Source organism: Mirounga leonina, unplaced genomic scaffold (genome assembly GCF_011800145.1).
Source record: "Mirounga leonina isolate KUSES-001 unplaced genomic scaffold, KU_Mleo_1.0 Mir_154, whole genome shotgun sequence".
Taxonomy (NCBI): Eukaryota; Metazoa; Chordata; class Mammalia; order Carnivora; family Phocidae; genus Mirounga; species Mirounga leonina.
Genome location: NW_023270389.1, coordinates 35,662,358 through 35,683,543, shown reverse-complemented (window position 1 = coordinate 35,683,543; position 21,186 = coordinate 35,662,358). Strand labels below are relative to the sequence as shown.

General features: G+C 41.6%; 2 protein-coding genes across 2 annotated transcripts in view; one reads left to right on the top strand and one right to left on the bottom strand.

The window, feature by feature from the left end:
- Positions 1-21,186, bottom strand: part of HHAT (hedgehog acyltransferase) — a 348,920-nt gene that overhangs the window by 195,312 nt on the left and 132,422 nt on the right. Inside the window, exon 8 of the mRNA XM_035010478.1 lies at positions 4,602-4,752. Coding sequence (XP_034866369.1) covers positions 4,602-4,752 — 151 coding nt within the window. The remainder of the gene's footprint in view (positions 1-4,601; positions 4,753-21,186) is intronic.
- LOC118013744 (coiled-coil domain-containing protein 174-like) lies at positions 12,371-15,369 on the top strand. The gene is given in 3 exon segments (XM_035009564.1): positions 12,371-12,483; positions 13,963-14,438; positions 14,441-15,369. Coding segments are annotated over 3 exon segments (1,509 nt in total). The 3' UTR covers positions 15,361-15,369.

The following is a 21,186-nucleotide window of genomic DNA, read 5'->3' as shown; positions in this document are numbered from 1 at the left end:
AAGCTACCCCTTCCCGAGGACCTACTAAACACTAGGCTCATCAACCCTCACATCGCCCCAGGCAGCAAGTGCTATTATTATGTCTATTTTAGAAATGAAAAGGTTAGCCCAGAGCATTTTAATTATTTGGCCAAATCACACAGCTAGTAAGGGGCAAGCTGTCGGTTAGCAGGAGGCCTGCAAAAACAGGGAACGTTTATTAATGGCATCCATTCTAATCTTTTCCCCGTTACGTTCACGCTGCCCCCACTGCCCCCCCAGCAGTGCCGGTAGACGTGGTGTGTACTTGACCGACTCCAGGCTCACCATCCTGTCCTGCAGCCTGAGGTCACACATGATTCAGAGGCAGGACGAATATAAAGCCAGCAGTTTGTAGAGCTAGTTTTCATCATCTACCACAGGCCTGGACCAACTCTCCATCTAGGACCCTAAATTCTTCTATTGACCTAAAAGTTCATGCAATCAACTCCCCACTGAAAGAAGAGGATCAGGCTCCTCCCCAGCCCCAACCCCAAAATGTCCCCACACGTTAAGGTCTAGCAGTGCCCAAATTGCTCTGGGTTAAGCTGTGATGCATGAGTTCGCCTATGAAGACCTGAGAGCATCATAATTCAAGAAAGGCAGAGGGCAAGCTGTGCAAGATTCCTGATAACTGAAATTGACCCATAACTCACCAGCCGCCACGGAAAATTCTATCACTTTGCACACTTTGCTTCCATAGCTAAAGATCAAATCAGAGGGAACATGATCAGACTTCTAATTTGAAACCTCGGACAGGCAATGTCATCTTTAATGACTCCCGGCAAAAGATGCTCATTACAGATCTCAGCCTACCTAAATTAAAACATGAAACCTGAAAATTAAGCAGAAAATTCTCAATTTCTCAGGTCTATAAGGCCACAGAAAAATCACACAAGTGGGAATACACATACTCCTTAGGGTTTTGTTATCACGCAAATATCTGAGCAGGAATTAAATGAAAGAAAAGAGCTAGAAGGGAAAAAATAAATAAATAAACAAACCCATCAGGTCCTAACTTTCAGGTCCGGGCCATCTGGGTGAATAGCAATTGTTCATGACCAATTTGAACTAGCAGGTCAAGAAACATTATCTCTCTGCTGATGGCCAATTTCATCTGTTCTATGATGTAGAGCTCAGATTCCTCTGATATAGTAGGCTGCTGGCTTCAAGTCTTCTCTCACTGTTAAGTGGACTGAAATATGCTACAGTCAGTCAGCATGGTGTTCAGGTGTGTAAGCTGCCTTTAAAATGGGAGGCTAGGGGCGCCTGGGTGGCTCAGTCAGTTAAGCATCTGCCTTCGGCTCAGGTCATGATCCCCGGGTCCTGGGATTGAGCCCCACATCGGGCTCCCTGCTCAGTGGGGAGCCTGCTTCTCCCTCTCCCTCTGCCCCTCCCCCTGCTTGTGCTCTCTTGCTCTCAAATAAATAAATAAATAAATATTTTTAAAAAAACAAAATGGGAGGCTAAAAATTCACCTCTCATCATCAGTTCGAAACCTCACTCAGGGGGCACCTGGGTGGCTCAGTCGATTAAGCGTCTGCCTTCGACTCAGGTCATGATCCCCGGGTCCTGGGATTGAGCCCCACGTCGGGCTCCCTGCTCAGCGGGGAACCTGCTTCTCCTTCTCCCTCTGCCCGTCCACTGGCTTGTGCTCCCTCTTGCCACTCTCTCTCAAATAAATAAAATCTAAAATAAATAAACAAACAAACCTCATTCAGTGTTGACTTTCTAGGTCAGGTAACCACTAGATAATCTGCAAAGACTATTTTTAAATTTCTTCCCTCCACTTCCCGTCCGCCGTTCCCTTTGTGTCACTGGATGACTGGCTGCCACTGCTCAGAATAATGGGCGGGCACGGTCCCCTTTCACATCTGTTCATGACTCAGTTCTTCCCGGACCTATATCCAGGAAGAGGAGACAATTCCCTGGCTGCAGCAAGACCTCGACAGATGACCTAGAATTATTAATGTAAAGCTAGATGTAAACAGAAACTACAAATTCAAAACTTTATTTTCCCTCAACGTGCATTTCACAGAGAAAAGTTAGAGAGTGGGGACCAGGGCCGCTGTAGGATCAGGCTACCAGATCCTGAATGGGAACATGGTAAACTTCCTCTGAAGGATGGAGGAATATCTGCAAACAGTGTAAAAGAGAAGCTGTAATTTTTATTTTTTCAATTCAAAACTACTTCTTTGGAGCCTTAAGTTGTACACTGTAGCACAGAGTTGACCTCCCTTCCTAAATTCAACTACTTAATGTGGAATGCTCATTGTGTACAAACAACAAAGACCAAGGTGTTTCTAAGTATAACTGGCAAACTGGAAAACCCTTCAGCGAACTAAAAACTGTGAAGGGGAAAATCTACACCCATGTAAGCTGGAAAAAAAAAAAAGGCCAGGATAAAAGTCTAGGTCACCCCCAGGAAAGACCATGTTTGTCATTCTGTCACACGCTCTCGTAAACACTTCCCCTAGGGCCGCCTCACTCCCAGGGCTCACCCTAGAGCTTCTAGCTCACAGCAACTTTTATGACCCTCTCACCCACATCTGTCTTAAAACTTTAACTGGAGTCTACACCATTTGAGTCTAGTTCTAATCGAAATGACAAAGGACTTGGCAGATATGCTCTCTCTGCCTTTGCTGTGTATAGACAACAGAGGGTACTGGACCAAAAAATAATTAATTAGTAAAGGAGAAGACGACAACTACTCTGAATGTGAAATACAGCCAACAGTCTGCCTCCTGTGACAATCAATGGGCTGAGATCTATGGACAAAGAGCCTGGGACCAGCATGCCTGCCCAAGAGTCATGGGTTTTCATCACACCAACTGACACAAGAAGCCTTTTAGGAGAATATGCTTTGTAAGAACTGCATTAGGGCAAGCATTCACAAGGAGGCAGAGGAACCATGCTAGGTGCACACCAGTCACCAGTGACATGACCCCAAATCATGCTGGGTCCCAACCCATTTACTCAGTAAATTAATTTTATGAGTAGGACGAAAGTTAACAGAGCCTCCCAACCAGGTTCATCTTTTAACCAAGAACCACCCTGTGTCTCCCTGGCTAGAAAGAACCCCTTTGCTAGCATTCTCCAAGCCTGCCATTAAAACTAGGCAACCTATGATATTTGATGAAGTAATTAAGGACAAATCAAAGCAGTTATCTAACATTACTTGCAATAACCATATGAAATTTCTAATCCCAAGAAGCAAACTGAACCAATAATAAAATGTATTTACAGAGGCTTTTAATTCAGCATCTATAATCAGTTGCTATGGAAAACTAGAATGTTGCAGGCTATCCAGCCCTTTTTTATAGCAACATTAGATATGGTAATATTCACTGAGCTCTTCCTCTACCTGGTCCTGGCTCTTCTGCCTACAGAGATGAAATATAAGGCCAAAGGCGCCATGTGAATGAGCCAGAACAGCAACTCTGAGCAGGGCTGACGCTGGGGTGGAGGAAATGGAGGTGTCTAAGACATGCCGACCCCCATCACTGTGCAGGTACCTAGGCTGAGCTTCCTCCATTAGGTGTGCAATTGCAAAAGCAAGCCCTGTCACTTGTTACATACTGGAAGGGATAAGAAACACACAGCAGCAAGCAAGCCCATCTGGAGAACAACAAGCAGAAACAGCAAGGGGGCTGAGGGATCTTTTGGAACAAAAGCTCCAGGCCAGCCATATATTTATGGGGCAAAATCAAGAAGAGTAAGAAAACTCAGAAAACACATCTGTCTATCCATGTGCACCAGATATAGGAATAATAAAAGGATAAAAAGCTAACATTTGTGGGGCGCCTGGGTGGCTCAGTAGGTTAAGCGACTGCCTTCGGCTCAGGTCATGATCCTGGAGTCCCGGGATCGAGTCCCGCATCGGGCTCCCTGCTCAGCAGGGAGTCTGCTTCTCCCTCTCCCGCTCCCCCTTCTTGTGCTCTTTCTCTCTCTCACTCTCTCTCTCAAATAAATAAAATCTTTAAAGAAAAAAAAAAAAAAGCTAACATTTGTAAACATCTACAACATGCCAAATGCCTTAAATGCATCAGCTTATTTAATATTCAAAACAACTCCTGAATATGGGTATTATCACCCTCACTATTATTATTGCCATTTAAGAGAGAAGAAAACTGAAACTTAGAGAAATTTATTAAATTGTCCCAGATCTGGGAGCTAGTAAATGCCAACAGGGACTTATGCTATTATCCTAATTCTATTGTTTTTAATTGACAGTCCCACATATACAGAGATCATTTTCAAGAAAAAAAGAGAGCAATAAAATAATACATCGCAGCATATCCCAAGTTAGTAAGAAACCATTTACACATCACCCTATGTGCATAGTACAAAGACCTGGAGAGAAATTTTCTTATCTCACATATCTTCACAGCCTGGCAGTAATTTTGAGGAGTTCAGAAAGCACAGATTGTCATCCTATTAGACAGATGAAGAAACCCAAGTGCCAAACGTGGCTTGAGTGAGGGACAGAGAAAGGACGGTGGCCCAAACCCTTTGACGCTCGCCAAGCCATGGCTCCTCCCACTGGACATCCCCAGAAGGCTTTAATAAACCAAACTACTGACCTCCACATGCCAGTGAAACTGAACATGGTGCTCACACAGCGAGGGAGGGGCGGCGGCGTGAGTCCATCCAGGCGCATGAGTAGAGCTGGGACACCGAAGAGCACCAAGTACTTCAGATAGAAGAAGAGCACGTGGGCCAACGCCAGTCCTCCTGAAAGACAGAGGGAGCCATCAGACACAGAGATAAGCAATGGAGCAATCTCCTGCTCCTGAAAAATACACCACCTGTTCCCACTTTTCCACCCATCCCCTTTCGTTCCCTTACCTCACACATTACTAAAGTTTCCCGCGTTGGTTTTGAGCAGTAAGAATTTTGGATGAGGAAATATTGAAATATCCTTTATTACTGTGATAGGCAATAGGACATCTTCGCAGGCATACTTTTACAGACACTACACTTAAAAGTGTTTTATATATTTACGCATTTAAGTTCATATACTTACATACATTTATATATATAAGTATATATAATGGATTTAGAAACTACTAGAAAGGGAAAATCCTCTCCAAATCCTTCCAAATCCTCATGAGCTCACACCCACTAGTATGGCTAATTCAAAAAGTCAGATCAACAAGGGTTGATGAAGATGTGGAGAAATTGGAACTGTCATACACAGCTGGCAAGAAAGCAAAATGGTGCAGCCACTTTGGAAAACTGCTTGGCATTTCCTGAAATTAATAAACTTAAAGTTACCATATCACCCGGCAATTCTACTTTTGGTATATACCCAAGAGAAATGAGAACAGATGCCCACACAGAAACTTATACCCAAATATTTGTAGTGATATTATCAACAGCAGCCAAAAGATGGAAATAACCCAAATATCCATCAAAAGATAAACAAAATGTAATCCATCCGTACAATGGAATATTATGCTGCCATGAAATGGAATGAAATATTGACATGGATGAATGCTACAACATGGATGAATCTTGAAGTACCATGCTAAGTGAAATAAGCCAGTCATGAAAGATCACATATTATATTCCATTCATATGAAAGTCCAGAATAAGGTAACAGAGACAGAAATAGAAAGGTGATTAGTGGAGCGTGGGTGCAGTCTGTGGCATCATCAGAATCTGAATCTTGAATTTTCTGAGGAGAGCATCTGGGCTTCCGAGTTCTTACCAGTGCATATTTTTCTGGAGTCATTGTTACCCTGTTAGCATTTTGTTCTCCCATTCATCTATTCTCCTCTGGACAAAATGACAAGACGGAAAAACTCACCTTAAAAAAAAAAAAAGAACAAGAGGCAGTACCAACTGCCAGGGACCTAATCAATACAGACATTAGTAAGATGTCAGAACTAGAGTTCAGAATGACGATTATAAAGATACTAGCTGGGCTTGAAAAAAGCATGGAAGATACTAGAGAAACACTTTCTGGAGAAATAAAAGAACTAAATCTAAACAAGTCAAAATCAAAAGCCTATTAATGAAGTGCAATCAAAAATGGAGGCTCTAACTGCTAGGATAAATGAGGCAGAAGAGAGAATCAGTAATATAGAAGACCAAATGATGGAAAATAAAGAAGCTGAGAAAAAGAGAGATAAACAACTACTGGATCACGAAGGCAGAATTCAAGAGATAAGCGATACCATAAGACGAAACAATATTAGAACAATTGGGATCCCAGAAGAAGAAAGAAAGAGAGGGGCAGAAGGTATATTGGAGCAAATTATAGCAGAGAACTTCCCTAATTTGGGGAAGGAAAAAGGCATCAAAATCCAGGAGGCACAGAGAACCCCCCTCAAAATCAATAAAAATAGGTCAACACCCGGACATCTACTAGTAAAACTTACAAGTCTCAGGGACAAAGAGAAAATTCTGAAAACAGCTCAGGAGAAGAGGTCTTAACCTACAATGGTAGAAACATTAGATTGGCAACAGACCTATCCACAGAGACCTGGCAGGCCAGAAAGGACTGGCAGGATATATTCAGAGCATTAATGAGAAAAATATGCAGCCAAGAATACTATATCCAGCTAGGCTGTCATTGCAAATTGAAGGAGAGATAAAAAGCTTCCAGGACAAACAAAAACTAAAAGAATTTGCAAACACGAAACCAGCCCTACAAGAAATATTGAAAGGGGTCCTCTAAGCAAAGAGAAAGCCTAAAAGTAACCTAGACTAGAAAGGAACAGGGATGATATACAGTAACAATCGACCTTACAGGCAATATAATGGCACTAAATTCATATCTTTCAATAGTTACCCTGAATGTAAATGGGCTAAATGCCCCAATCAAAAGACACAGGCTATCAGATTGCTGTCTGCAAGAGACTCATTTTAGACCCAAAGACACCTCCAGATTGAAAGTGAGGGGGTGGAAAACCATTTACCATGCTAATGGACATCAAAAGAAAGCTGGGGTGGCAATCCTTATACCAGACAAATTAGATTTTAAACCAAAGACTTTAATAAGAGATGAGGAAGGACACTATATCCTACTTAAAGGGTCTATCCAACAAGAAGATCTAACAATTGTAAATATCTATGCCCCTAACATGGGAGCAGCCAATTATATAAGGCAATTAAACAAAATCAAAGAAACACAATGACAACAATACAATAATAGTGGGGGACTTTAACACCCCCCTCACTGAAATGGACAGATCGTCTAAGCAAAAGATCAACAAGGAAATAAAGACTTTAAATGACACACTGGACCAAATGGACTTCACAGATCTATTCAGAACATTCCACCCCAAAGCAACAGAATACACATTCTTCTCTAGTGTCCATGGAACATTCTCCAGAATCGATCACATCCTAGGTCACAAATCAGGTCTCAACCAGTACCAAAAGATGGGGATCATTCCCTGCATATTTTCAGACCACAATGCTTTGAAACTAGAACTCAATCACAAGAATAAAGTCGGAAAGAACTCAAATACATGGAGGCTAAAGAGCATCCTACTAACGAATAAATGGGTCAACCAGGAAATTGAAGAAGAATTTTAAAAATTCATGGAAACAAATGAAAATGAAAACACGACTGTTCAAAATCTTTGGGATGCAGCAAAGGTGGTCCTAAGAGGAAAGTATATAGCAATACAAGTCCTTCTCAAGAAACAAGAAAGGTTTCAAATACACAACCTAACCCTACACCTAAAGGAGCTGGAGAAAGAACAGCAAATAAAGCCTAAACTCAGCAGGAGAAGAGAAATAATAAAAATCAAAGCAGAAATCAATGAAATAGAAACCAAAAGAGTAGTAGAACAGATCAACAAAACTAGGAGCTGGTTCTTTGAAAGAACTAATACGATTGATAACCCCTGGCCAGACTTATCAAAAAGAAAAGAGAAAGGACCCAAATCAACAAAATCATGAATGAAAGAGGAGAGATCACAACCAACACCAAAGAAATACAAACAATTACAAGAACATATTATGAGCAACTACATGCCAGCAAATCAGATAATCTGGAACAAATGGATGCATTCCTGGAGCTGTATAAACTACCAAAACTGAACCAGGAAGAAATAGAAAACCTGAACAGACCCATAACCACTAAGGAAATTGAAGCAGTCATCAAAAATCTCCCAACAAGAACCCAGGGCCAGATGGCTTCCCCGGGGGAATTCTACCAAACATTTAAAGAAGAATTAATACCTATTCTTCTGAAACTGTTCCAAAAAACAGAAATGGAAGGAAAACTTCCAAACTCATTTTATGAGGCCAGGATTACCTTGATCCCAAAATCAGACAAAGGTCCCATCAAAAAGGAGAATTAAGGACCAATATCCTTGATGAACATGGATGCAAAAATTCTCACCAAAATACTAGCCAATAGGATCCAACAGTACATTAAAAGGCTTATTCACCACAACCAAGTGGGATTTATCCCTGGGCTGCAAGGTTGGTTCAACATCTCCAAATCAATCAATGTGAAACAATACATCAATAAAAGAAAGAACAAGAATCATATGATCCTCTCAATAGATACAGAAAAAGCATTTGACAAAGTACAGCATCCTTTCTTGATTAAAACTCTTCAGAATATAAGGATAGAGGGTACATACCTCAATATCATAAAAGCCATCTATGAAAAACCTACAGCGAATATCATTCTCAATGGGGAAAAACTGAGAGCTTTCCCCCTAAGGTCAGGAACGCAGCAGGGATGTCCACTATCACCACTGCTATTCAACATAGTATTGGAAGTCTTAGCCACAGCAATCAGACAACAAAAAGAAATCAAAGGCATCCGAATTGGCAAAGAAGAAGTCAAAATCTCACTCTTTGCAGATGATATGATACTTTATGTGGAAAACCCAAAAGACTCCACCCCCAAACTGCTAGAACTCATACAGGAATTCAGTAAAGTGGCAGAAGATAAAAATCAATGCAGAGAAATCAGTGGCATTCCTATACACCAACAACAAGACAGAAGAAAGAGAAATTAAGGAATCGATCCCATTTACAATTGCACCCAAAACATAAGATACCTAGGAATAAATCTAACCAAAAAGTCAAAGAATCTGTACTCAGAAAACTATAAAATACTCATGAAAGAAACTGAAGAAGACACAAAGAAATGGAAAAACGTTCCATGCTCATGGATGGGAAGAACAAATATTGTGAAGATGTCAATGCTACCTAGAGTAATCTACATATATAATGCAATCCCTATCAAAATACCATCCACTTTTTTCAAAGAAATGGAACAAATCATCCTAAAATTTGTATGGAACCACAAAAGACCGCAAATAGCCAGAGGAATGTTGAAAAAGAAAGGCAAAGCTGGTGGCATCACAATTCTGGACTTCAAGCTCTATTACAAAGCTGTCATCATCAAGACAGTATGGTACTGGCACAAAAACAGGCACATAGATCAATGGAACAGGAGAGAGAGCCCAGAAATGGACCTTCAAGTCTATGGTCAACTAATCTTCGACAAAGCAGGAAAGAATGTCCAATGGAAAAAGAAAAAAGACAATCTCTTCAACAAATGTGTTGGGAAAATTGGATAGCCACATGCAGAAGAATGAAACTGGACCATTTCCTTACACCACACACAAAAATAGACTCCAAATGGTTGAAAGACCTCAGTGTGAGACAGGAATCCATCAAAATCCTAAAGAAGAACACAGGCAGCAACCTCTTCGACCTCAGCCGCAGCAACTTCTTCCTAGAAACATCACCAAAGGCAAGGGAACAAGGGCAAAAATGAACTATTGGGACTTCACCAAGATAAAAAGCTTTTGCACAGCCAAAGAAACAGTCAACAAAACCAAGAGACAACTGACAGAATGGGAGAAGATATTTGCAAATGACATATCAGATAAAAGGCTAGTATCCAAAATCTATAAAGAACTTATCAAACTCAACACCCGAACAACAAAGAAACCAATCAAGAAATGGGCAGAAGACATGAACAGACATTTTTCCAAAGAAGACATCCAAATGGCCAACAGACACATGAAAAAGTGCTCAACATCACTCGGCATCAGGGAAATCCAAATCAAAACCTCAATGAGATACATACCACCTCATACCAGTCAGAATGGCTAAAATTAACAAGTCAGGAAATGACAGATGTTGGCAGGGATGTGTAGAAAGGGGAACCCTCCTACACTGTTGGTGGGAATGCAAGCTGGTGCAGCCACTCTGGAAAACAGTATGGAGGTTCCTCAAAAAGTTGAAAATAGAGCTACCCTATGACCCAGCAATTGCACTACTGGGTATTTACCCCAAAGATACAAAAGTAGGGATCCGAAAGGGTACGTGCACCCCGATGTTTATAGCAGCAATGTCCACAAAAGCCAAACTATGGAAAGAGCCAAGATGTCCATCGACAGATGAATGGATAAAGAAGAGGTGGTATATATATATATATATATATATATATATATATATATATATATATATACACAATGGAATATTATGCAGCCTTCAAAAGGAATGAAATCCTGCCATTTGCAACAACATGGATGGAACTAGAGGGTGTTATGCTGAGTGAAATAAGTCAATCAGAGAAAGACATGTATCATATGATCTCATTGATATGAGGAATTCTTGATGTCAGGAAACAAACTGAGGGTTGCTGGAGTTGTGGGGGGTGGGAGGGATGGGGTGGCTGGGTGATAGACATTGGGGAGGGTATGTGCTATGGTGAGCACTGTGAACTGTGTGACTGATGAATCACAGACCTGTATCTCTGAAACAAATAATACATTATATGTTAAAAAATTAAAAAAAAAAAAGATAGTAGGAAGGGAAAAATGAAGGGGGAGAAATCGGAGGGGGAGATGAACCATGAGAGACAATGGACTCTGAAAAACAAACTGAGGGTTCTAGAGGGGAGGGGGGTGGGAGGATGGGTTAGCCTGGTGGTGGGTATTGGGGAGGGCACGTTCTGCATGGAGCCCTGGGTGTTATGCACAAACAATGAATCATGGAACACTTCATCTAAAACTAATGATGTAATGTATGGTGATTAACATAACATAATAAAATTTTTTAAAAAAGGTAATTAGTTGGTCGCTAGCACTGGAGAGGTAGGGGGTGGGATAATGGTGGAGGTGGTGGCTAAAGGGTAGAGTTTCTTTTTGAGGTGATGAAAATATTATAAAATTGGCAGTGGTGATAGTTGCACATATCTGTGAATATACTAAAAGCCAGTGAATTGTACCTTCAAGTGGGTAAATTGTATGGTATGTGAACTATATCACAACAAAGCTGTTAATAAAAAAACAAAACAAAAAAAACCCCATCAGGGCCCCAGGTTACAGTGGCCTCTTGTCCCGAATTGTGCCTTTCCAGGATGAGAAGAACATAGGATGTGGACACTAGGCAAGATGCAAGGTCGGAGACGCAGGCTATGGCCCACACAAGCCTCTGCCTGTCCCCACTGAGAATGACCCACTTCTGCAGCGAGGGCTCAGGGAGCTCTACCAACTACCTTCTCTCCTCGGGCTTCCTGGCCACTTTGACCTCTGTGCCCTGTGCCCAACGGGGCACCATAGCCCCGGGCCAGATGTTGGCCCCATTCACACTTGCCTCAGCAGACAGGTGAAGTGTGGCAGGTTTGCCCCAGCAGTGCTCACAAGGAGAAGGCCGAGGGCAAAGTGTGTGTGCAAGTCCTGAGAAGATGACTAGTAGCCACGTACTGTCCAACCTCTAGAGCCTTCCCCGCGCAGCTGAACAGGGCATCTATGGGATATTGAGAAGGAAATAACTAAGCATTAAAGAAGTACTAGCAGAAAATATTTCTGTCTGGCGTTCGCCATGTTACACAGGGATCTTGGAAAAGACATCACTACAATGCAGAGTGTGGCTGTAACTGGTAACTCTGTGCCAGGAGAAATACAGAGCCATGTTCTGAATATATAGTTTGGGTGTAGGCAAATGGTGGCTCAAATTCAAAAGCCACATGTCCTACAAGGAAAAAACCCAGGAATCACTGTGTCTCATTCCCAATCAGGAGTGGTCAGATTCTTCAGACTTGTGGAAACTAGACTACAATCACATGTACTGAAATGGCTGTGTGTAAAATTGTAGCATTCTTAGATGTGTCTGAGAGCAGTCAAGAAAAAAAGCTGATGTGTGTGTGTACAAAAATATATATACATGAATATAGAAGAAAATATATATGTATATAAGTGTATATATACACATCCATCAAGAAGTGGGGTGTATGTGCTAACAATACCATCTAAAAAGTACTTAGGCGGCATAAAACCACACTGAATGGTGAAGAAACCCATTCCACTGGCCAAGAGGGCAATTTGGGGGAGGGGGTAGGACTCTAAAATACTACAAAATGAACCACCAGACTTTAATCAGAAAAATCCCAGAGCTAGAAGAAGCAGGACAGAAGGATGCCTATGTAAAGGGCACAAAGCTTCCAGAGCTAAAACTGAACAGCCTGAAGAAGTGAAGGCATCAGAGGACCCAGGGGAGACTGTCCAAGATTAAGGCCACCTGGAGCTCTTTTACATATGAAGCATCAGAGATTTCTTTTCTCTGTTAAAAAGATCCAAGATCAGGGAGAAAGAGCTGCTTCCTTCTCAAATACTGCTTTTAAGTGACACTATTTTTGTACAGTTATCACATATGAGGTATATAAATTAAAATCTGTAAGATTTTTTAAATGGTCTATTTCATTTAAATATCTTATCATTTCAATTCTAGTATCCTACCATCTAGATTATGCATGAGGAAGTAGCATTAACACCTCTATTACACATTACCTTAGAGGTGTTTTGGTACTTGCGGATATTTTCTACCAGATTACAGGATGCTCAAAGCCCATGCCCACATGGTTGAACATCAGGACTTTCAATAGCAGGTGCTCAATAAAGAACAGCTTGCCCAGTGAATGTTGCTAATGGTGGGAAGTTCTTCCCAGGGGTAAACATGAGGGTCTGAATTATATTAAATCCTCTTAAGTTGTTAGATCCACTAGACTTGAAGAACTTAGCATCCACCTAATGAAAAGTCTTCATGAACCCAGAATGGTTCAAGCTGTGTCTTATGCCAGAGTTTGCCAAGGCTTGGGGAGACTTTGCCACAGAGGGGAAAGAGGCCCCTTGACTCTACTGGCCAGCTCAGAGCTACCATCTTCAGACAGTTGAGCCCTGCCCTCAAGATTCTCACAGTCAGTATAAGACACTGACACCAGCTTCACTCTGTTTCAAAAAGCATGTTGTCTGTCCCCACCAGCTTGTGTGCCCTGACTCACTACTACACTCTCCCACCTCCAGCCTATATGCTGGGCTCTCGCTTCCATCCATGGCCTGACTTCATCTCTGCACCTTTTCTGCTCCAAGGAAAAGGACTCCAGCCACTTTGACCTTGTCTACATCTAACCTACTCTAGATTTTGCTTAAATGCTCTGTGACTAAGTCTGTTCAGATTCAGGAAGCCTAGACATTTTATAAAAAGTTTCTTCACAGGGCATTTGGGTGGCGCAGCTGGCTAAGCATCTGACTCTTGGTTTCAGCTCAGGTCATGAGATCGAGCCCTGTTTAGGGCTCCACGCTAAGTGGGGAATCTGCTTGAGATTCTCTCTCTCCCTCTCCCCGCCCCTGTTGTGCCTGAATGTGCACTCTCTCTCTCTCAAATAAATCTTTAAAAAAGTTTCTTCTCATACAAAGTTCTTTATAAGAATGTCTCATGCCTACAGTTAACAATACTGTATTAGACATTTTTGAAATTTTATTAAGATAGATCTCAAAATAAGTGTTCTCCCCAGTTGTTTTTTTTTTTTTAAAGAACATTTCCTATATAAGATCTAGGATAAGAACCGGAGGCATAAAGATTAATCAAGAAGATTTGGACCGAACACAGGCATTTGAGGCCTGCGGGAGACTGTGCAGGGTCCAGCTTTGTGCTGAGACGCTCTGGCGCCAGAATACACCGGAGGAAAAAGCCTTTGGATGTTACGGCCTCCTCGCTGGTAGACCTTAAGGCTGAACTCTTCCGAAAACAAGAAGAATTCAAACAAGAAAAACTTCTAAAAGATTCTGGTGTTTTGGGAAAACCAAAAACAACTAATAAGAAACCAAGTATCTGGAGCAAACAGAATGCAGGAGTTTCAAATCGAGCTGAGAAGGATGCAGAACAGAAGATCGAGGAACAGAAGACTTTAGACAAAGCAAGGGAGAAATTGGAAGAAAAAGCCAAATTATATGAGAAAATGACTAAAGGAGACTTTATAGATGAAGAAGTGGAGGATATGTACCTTGTGGATTTCACGCAGAAGATCATAGACAAACACAAAGAAATGGAGGTGTTTGGTGCCAATAGAGATTCTAGAAAGGCAGCAGAAAGAGATGATGATGAAGAAAATCTTTCTGAAAAAGATATACCTCCTCCGCAGGACCCCAGTAAGAATGGGTGGATTATGTGGATTCTTTAGGGCAATCTCGGCACTGTATGAAAAAGAATTTGCCAGATTTGCTGGAGATGGATAAAAATCTTCAAGGGAGGCTTTTCGTTAGTCCTGCTAATGAGAAAACCTTATTATCCGAAGATATGAGAAAAGAATTTCAGCGCCAGCAATGGGAGGAAGAAGAAAGAGAGGCCTTGAAAAGGCCAATGGGGCCCATCCATTATGAAGACATTCGTGAAAATGAGGCCCGGCAACTTGGTGTTGGATATTTTGCTTTTGCTCGAGATAAAGAGTTGAGAAATAAGCAGATGAAAACATTAGAGATGCTGCATGAACAGACAACAGATCAGAGAACAAAACAAGAGAACATAAAGGAAAAGCGAAAGGCTATCTTAGAAGCAAGACTTGCTAAACTCTGACAAAAAAAGATGAAAAAGTCAAAAGAAGATGGAGCAGAGGAAGAAAACAGAGATGTTATTGGACCTTTGCCACCAGAACCAGAAGCTGTGCCAACTCCACGTACTGCTGCCCAGAGTAACAAAGTGGAAGTCATTGTTCAGGAGAGGAAGGATACCAGGCCCGGAGTGCCCCATGTCCGAGAGTGGGACAGAGGAAAAGAATTTTCCTTTGGGTACTGGTCGAAGAGGCAGTCAGATCTCCGGGCCAAGAGAGATCCTGAGTTTGTTCCACCATCAGATTACTTTGTGGGTCAAAAGAGAACTGGTACCTTTGGTAGCCAGACATGGAACAGACCTGCACCTGCACAGAGTGACTCAGGACAGCGCTCTGGCCAGAGCCATGACCCCAGCTCTTCACATACATCATCCACTCCCGCCCCCAGCAGGCCACCACAAGCCGCCACAGTCACTTTCAAAACTCTGGATGATATGATATCATATTATAAACAAGTGACATGAACTTAAAAAAAAAAAAAAAAAAGATCAAGAAGATTTGAACAAACCAATTACCAGCAAAGAAATTGAATCAGTGATTAAAAAACTCACAACAAACAAAAGCCCAGGCCCAGATGGCCTCACAGGAAAATTCTACCAAACATTTAAAGAAGAGTTAATACCCATTCTTCTCAAACTATTCCCAAAAAAACAGAAAAGGAAGGAAAACTTCCAAATTCATTCTATGAGGCCAGCATTACCCTGATACCAAAACCAGATAAAGATACCACCAAAAAAAGAGAACTACAGGCCAGTATCTCCAATGAACATAGATGCAAAAATCCCCAACAAAACACTAGCAAACCAAATCCAACAGTACATTAAAAAAAATCATTCACTACAATCAAGTGGGATTTACTGCTAGGTTGCAAGAGTGGTTCAATATTTGCAAATCAATATAATATATCACATCAATAAGAGAAAGGATAAGAACCATATGATGATTTCAATAGACGAAAAAAAGCATTTGACAAAGTACAACATCTGTTCATGATAAAATGGTAGGTTTAGAGGGAACATACTTCAACATAATAAAGGCCATTTATGAAAAGCCCACAGCTAACATCATCCTTAAATGGGGAAAAACTGAGAGCTTTTCCCCTCAAGTCAAGAAGAAGACAAGGATGTCCACTCTCACTGCTTCTATTCAACATAGTACTGGAAATCCTAGCCACAGCAATCAGACAACAAAAAGAAAGAAAAGGCATCCAAATTGGCAAGGAAGAAGTCAAACTTTCACTATCTGCAGATGACATAATACTCTATATAAAAATTCTGAAAGACTCCAACAAAAACTGCTAGGACTGATACACGAATTCAGTAAAGTCCCAGAATACAAAATCACTGTATGGATATCTATTGCATTTCTATACACTAATATAAGGCAGCAGAAAGAGAAACTAAGAAAACAATCCCATTTACGATTGCACCAAAAACAATAAGATACCTAGGAATAAACTTAACCAAAGAGGTGAAAAACCTGTACTCTGAAAACTATAAAACACTGATGAAAGAAATTGAAGACAACACAAAGAAATGGAAAGACATTCCATGCTCATGGATTGGAAGAACAAATACTGTTAAAATGTCTCTACTACCCAAAGCAATGTACATATTTAATGCAATCCTTATCATAATACCAACAGCATTTTCACAGAGCTAGAATCAACAAACTTAAAATTTTTATGGACCCACAAAAGATCCCAAAGAGCCAAAGCAATCTTGAAAAAGAAAAACAAACCTGGAGGCATCACAATTCTGGACTTCAAGTTATATTACAAAGCTCTAGTAATGAAAACAGTATGGTGCTGGCACAAAAAATAGACACATAGATCAATGGAACAAAAAAGAAAATCCAGAAATGAACCCACAATTATATGGTCAATTAATCTTCAACAAAGCAGAAAATGGAAAAAAGAATGTCTCAACAAACGGTATTGGGAAAACTGGACTTTCTTACACCATACACAAAAATAAATTCAAAATGGAGGTGTCTGGGTGGCTCAGTTAAGCGTCTGACTCTTGATTTCAGCTCAGTTCTTGATCTCACTGTTGTGAGTTCAAGCCCCACACTGGGCTCCATGTTGGGTGTGAAGCCTACTAAATGAATGAATGAATGAATGAATGAATGAATGAATGAATGAATATTCAAAATGGATAAAACACCTAAATGTGAGACATGAAACCATAGAAATCCTAGAAGAGAACACAGGCAGTAACTTCTTTGACATTGGCTATAGCAACTTCTTTCTAGATATGTCCCCTGAGGAAACCATTGGAACTACATCAAAATAAAACACTTCTGCACAGCAAAGGAAACAAGCAACAGAACTAAAAGGCAACCTAGGGAATGAGAGAAGATATTTGCTAATGATATATTCAATAAAGGGTTAGTATCAAAAATATATAAAGAACTTTTAAAACTCAATACCCCAAAAATAAATAATCCAATTAAAAAATAGGCAGAAGACATTAACAGACATTTCTCCAAAGACATACAGATGGCCAACAGACACATGAAAAGATGCTCATCATCACTTACCATCAGAAAAATGCAAATCAAAACTACAATGAGCTATCACCTCATACCTGTCAGAATGGGTAAAGTCAACAACATAAAAAACAACAGGTGTTGGTGAGGATATGGAGAAAAAGGAACTCTCTTGAAATGTTGCTAGGAATATAAACTGGTGCAACAGTATGGAAGTTCCTCAAAAATTTAAAAATAGAACTACTCTATGATCCAGCAGTTGCACTACTGGGTATTTACCTAGAGAATACAAAAACACTCATTCAAAGGGATACATGCACCCCTATGTTTACAGTGGTATTATCTACCATTATCTACAATTAGCCAAGATATGAAAGCAGCCTAAGTGTCCACTGAGTGATGGATAAAGATGTGGTATATATATATACACACACACACAAAAATGGAATATTATTCAGCCATAAAAAGAATGAAATCTTGCCATTTGCGAAGACATTGATGGAGCTAGAGAATATAATGCTAAGTGAAATAAGTCAGTCAGAGAAAGACATATACCATATGATTTCACTCATATGTGGAATTTAAGAAACAAAACAAATGAGCAAAGGGAAAAGAGAGAGAGAGAAACCAAGAAACAGATTCTTAACTATTGAGAACCAGTTGATGGTTACCAGAAGGGAGGTGGGTGGGGGGATGGGAGAAATAGGTCATGGGGATGAAGGAGTGCATTTGCTGTGATAAGCACTGGGTAGTGTACGGAAGTGTCGAATTACTAAACTGTACACCTGAAACTAATATAACGCTGTGTGTGAACTACCTGGAATTAAAATAAAAACTTAAAAAAAAAGATGAATCAAGATGAACAGAGACAAGGAACCGCAACACAAGGCAGAAGTGGTGCCATGACAGACTTGGAGATCTTCCCTTGCAGCTAAGGGTACAGGGAGGAAGGGCAGCTCACGTGCTGGGAAGGTTAACACCACTGGTCAGAGTTACCACGATGGTCAGTTTCCCACAGAGATACTGAAAAAAGGTGTCGATTGCCTTATAGTAGTTATATAAGGTTCTGTGTCAGGAGGAGGAGGACATGCATCAGGGCCAAGAAAACCAAGAGAGTAAATGTGACTGACAGGGGAAGGGAGTGAGGGAACGGGCAGAAACGAGGAATTGCTGCCAGGAGTTCCAGAAGGTCAAGCACCCAAGTCAAGAAGGGAAGAAGTGTGCTGGTGAGAGGTGCAGGCAAAGCTCTTGGCAAGCTTGTCCAGCCTGAAGAGACCAAGGAGGTCAAAAGAATTCAATCATTTCTAGTCATTGAGTTCTGGGAATAAATGACTACAGCAAATGCTCCAGTTTCAACCTATATCTAAGGATTTTGACGTTGAACCTATAGCCCCACCAGGTAGGAACCAGTGTCCCCACCTGATGGACTCAGCAGGATAAATGACCTGCTGAAGGAGGAACTGGTTGGAACCCAGTAGGATATTCAGACTCATCCAGGGCACTGCCCCCCCAAGCTGAATCTCCAACTGAGGTGCATTCCTGTCCTCTGCTTACCTGAGCGGTTGGTATCACAAGACTCTCTACTGATACTACAGTAAATATATGCTCAAGGCCACCTATAGCTGGTAGTTGACCCTCCAGGACTCAAAAAAGAGGGTGTTCCCAGGGACCAGGCTACCCCTGCCCATGAGCAGTTCCCAGTGGAAGGTTCAAAGGCTGTTTCTAAGAAATGCAAATACTGAGCATCCAGTGCAATAACACCAAACCAAGGAGTGGAAGGGCAGACAAGAAGGAGACAAAAAGGCAATGAGTTGAGAAGCTAGAGAAGCAGTAACCCAAGGGCCCCGACTCCCCAAACTGGAGATGAACAAAGAGGGTGGACAGACTCAGTCGGTTCAAGAGTGATCTCAGGGATGTAAAGTTCTGGCTGCATGATTTCTTTCTGAGCAATGGTACAGGAGAGGACAAAGAGGCCATGCTGTAGTCCTCAGGTGGGTCTCCATGGAGACCCATTCCAGGAGAGGCAGCAGCCAAACAGCCAAACCAGGGGATGAGAGCTGGGCCCCTCTGATGGGAGGCCTCAGAACTTTGCCCTCTCTGCACACTTCATGGTTGTGAGGCTGGGGATCTACAACACCCTCCATACATGGCTTCTCAATCAACAGTTCTAGTTCATTTCCCATGGATCTTGTTAGCCACCACTGAAAACAATAGTCACATGTGTAGTAAAAGTGTAAAACACATGAGGGCAAAAAACACCGAACTCAGAATAGCGGTTACCATTTAGGGGAAGTGTGAGAAATGCACTGTGAGGATGGGTAACCAAGGCGGCTTCGACTATGGTGGTAATATTTTATTTTTTAAACTAAGTGATGTGGGTTGTTCAGTTGGTTAAGGGTCTGCCTGCAGCTCAGGTCATGATCCCAGAGTCCCGGGATCGAGCCCCATGTCAGGCTCCCTGCTCAGCAGGGGAGTCTGCTTGTCTCTTCCCTTCTGCCCCTCCCCCCAGTCATGCTCTCTCTCTCAAATAAATAAAATCTTAAAAAAAATAAACTAAGTGGGGCGCCTGGGTGGCTCAGTTGGTTAAGCGACTGCCTTTGGCTCAGGTCATGATCCTGGAGTCCCTGGATCGAGTCCCGCATCGGGCTCCCTGCTCAGCAGGGAGTCTGCTTCTCCCTCTGACCCTCCCCCCTCTCATGTGCTCTCTGTTTCTCCCATTCTCTCTGTCTCAGATAAATAAATAAAATCTTTAAAAAAAATAAAAAAATAAAAAAATAAACTAAGTGATGGATAACCATATGTTCGCTACATTCTCTTCTAACTTTTAAGAGATATCGCGTGTGTGTGCGTGTGTGTGTGTGTGTGTGTGTGTGTGTGTTTGAAATATAGGCTCAACTGCCAGGTCAAGTTCACCAACAAAGCAGCTCCTGAGAGCGCAGCACTACAGCTCCTGACTAGCAGGCAGCACCTACGAGGGCCACACAACAAGCAGTTGGCGGCATCCGACCTCATTCTCAGGACAGATTCTCTGTGGGTATTATGACCACCCACATCACACAGATAGAAACTTGGGCACACAAAGGTTACAAAACTTGCCCAAGTGCACACACGAGTAAGTAGCAGGGTTGGGACTCGAATTTGGGTCTGCTGCCTCAATGCACCACATTTACTAGATTCACATTCTCTGAGAGCAGACTCGACGGAAGAGAGTTTGCGTGAGGCAGACCAGATGGCAGGACAACGAGGGGGCTGTCAGAGGCAGCCGAAGGAGATATTGCAAGCAGGAAAAGAAATGCAGAGACAGAGCTCTGAAGATCCTCAGGAAAGCCTGCCTCAAGGAGCACACCGTAAGCAAAGATGTCCAAGAAACAAATACACAAGGCAGTCCACTGTGGTAAGCAACTCCAGACTCACAGATTTGAGAATTCTGATCCTCTTAGCATCAAAATGAGTAGTTATTAACTCAGAAACCCAAAGGAGAGTTTACCTCCCCAAATGCTCAATCTTTGGACATATTGGAAAATCTAGTTTGGAAAGCCTTCTCCTTATTAGGTTTAAACCTAGTTTAAGTCTTCAAAGAAAGGATATGTTTTTGGGAAGGGGAACTGAGTATTAAATCCTATTTGCCCAACCTCTTTAATTATAAATTGTTAATGTCTCAGGGGGAAGGGCTATAAGCCACAATAAATCACACTTAAGATCAATGTAACTGTCCAGCAAAAATACTGAATACTTCACAAAACATATCTTTAAGTAAAATCAAGGTGTTCCAGAAACATTTTCATACGGCAAAATAAATT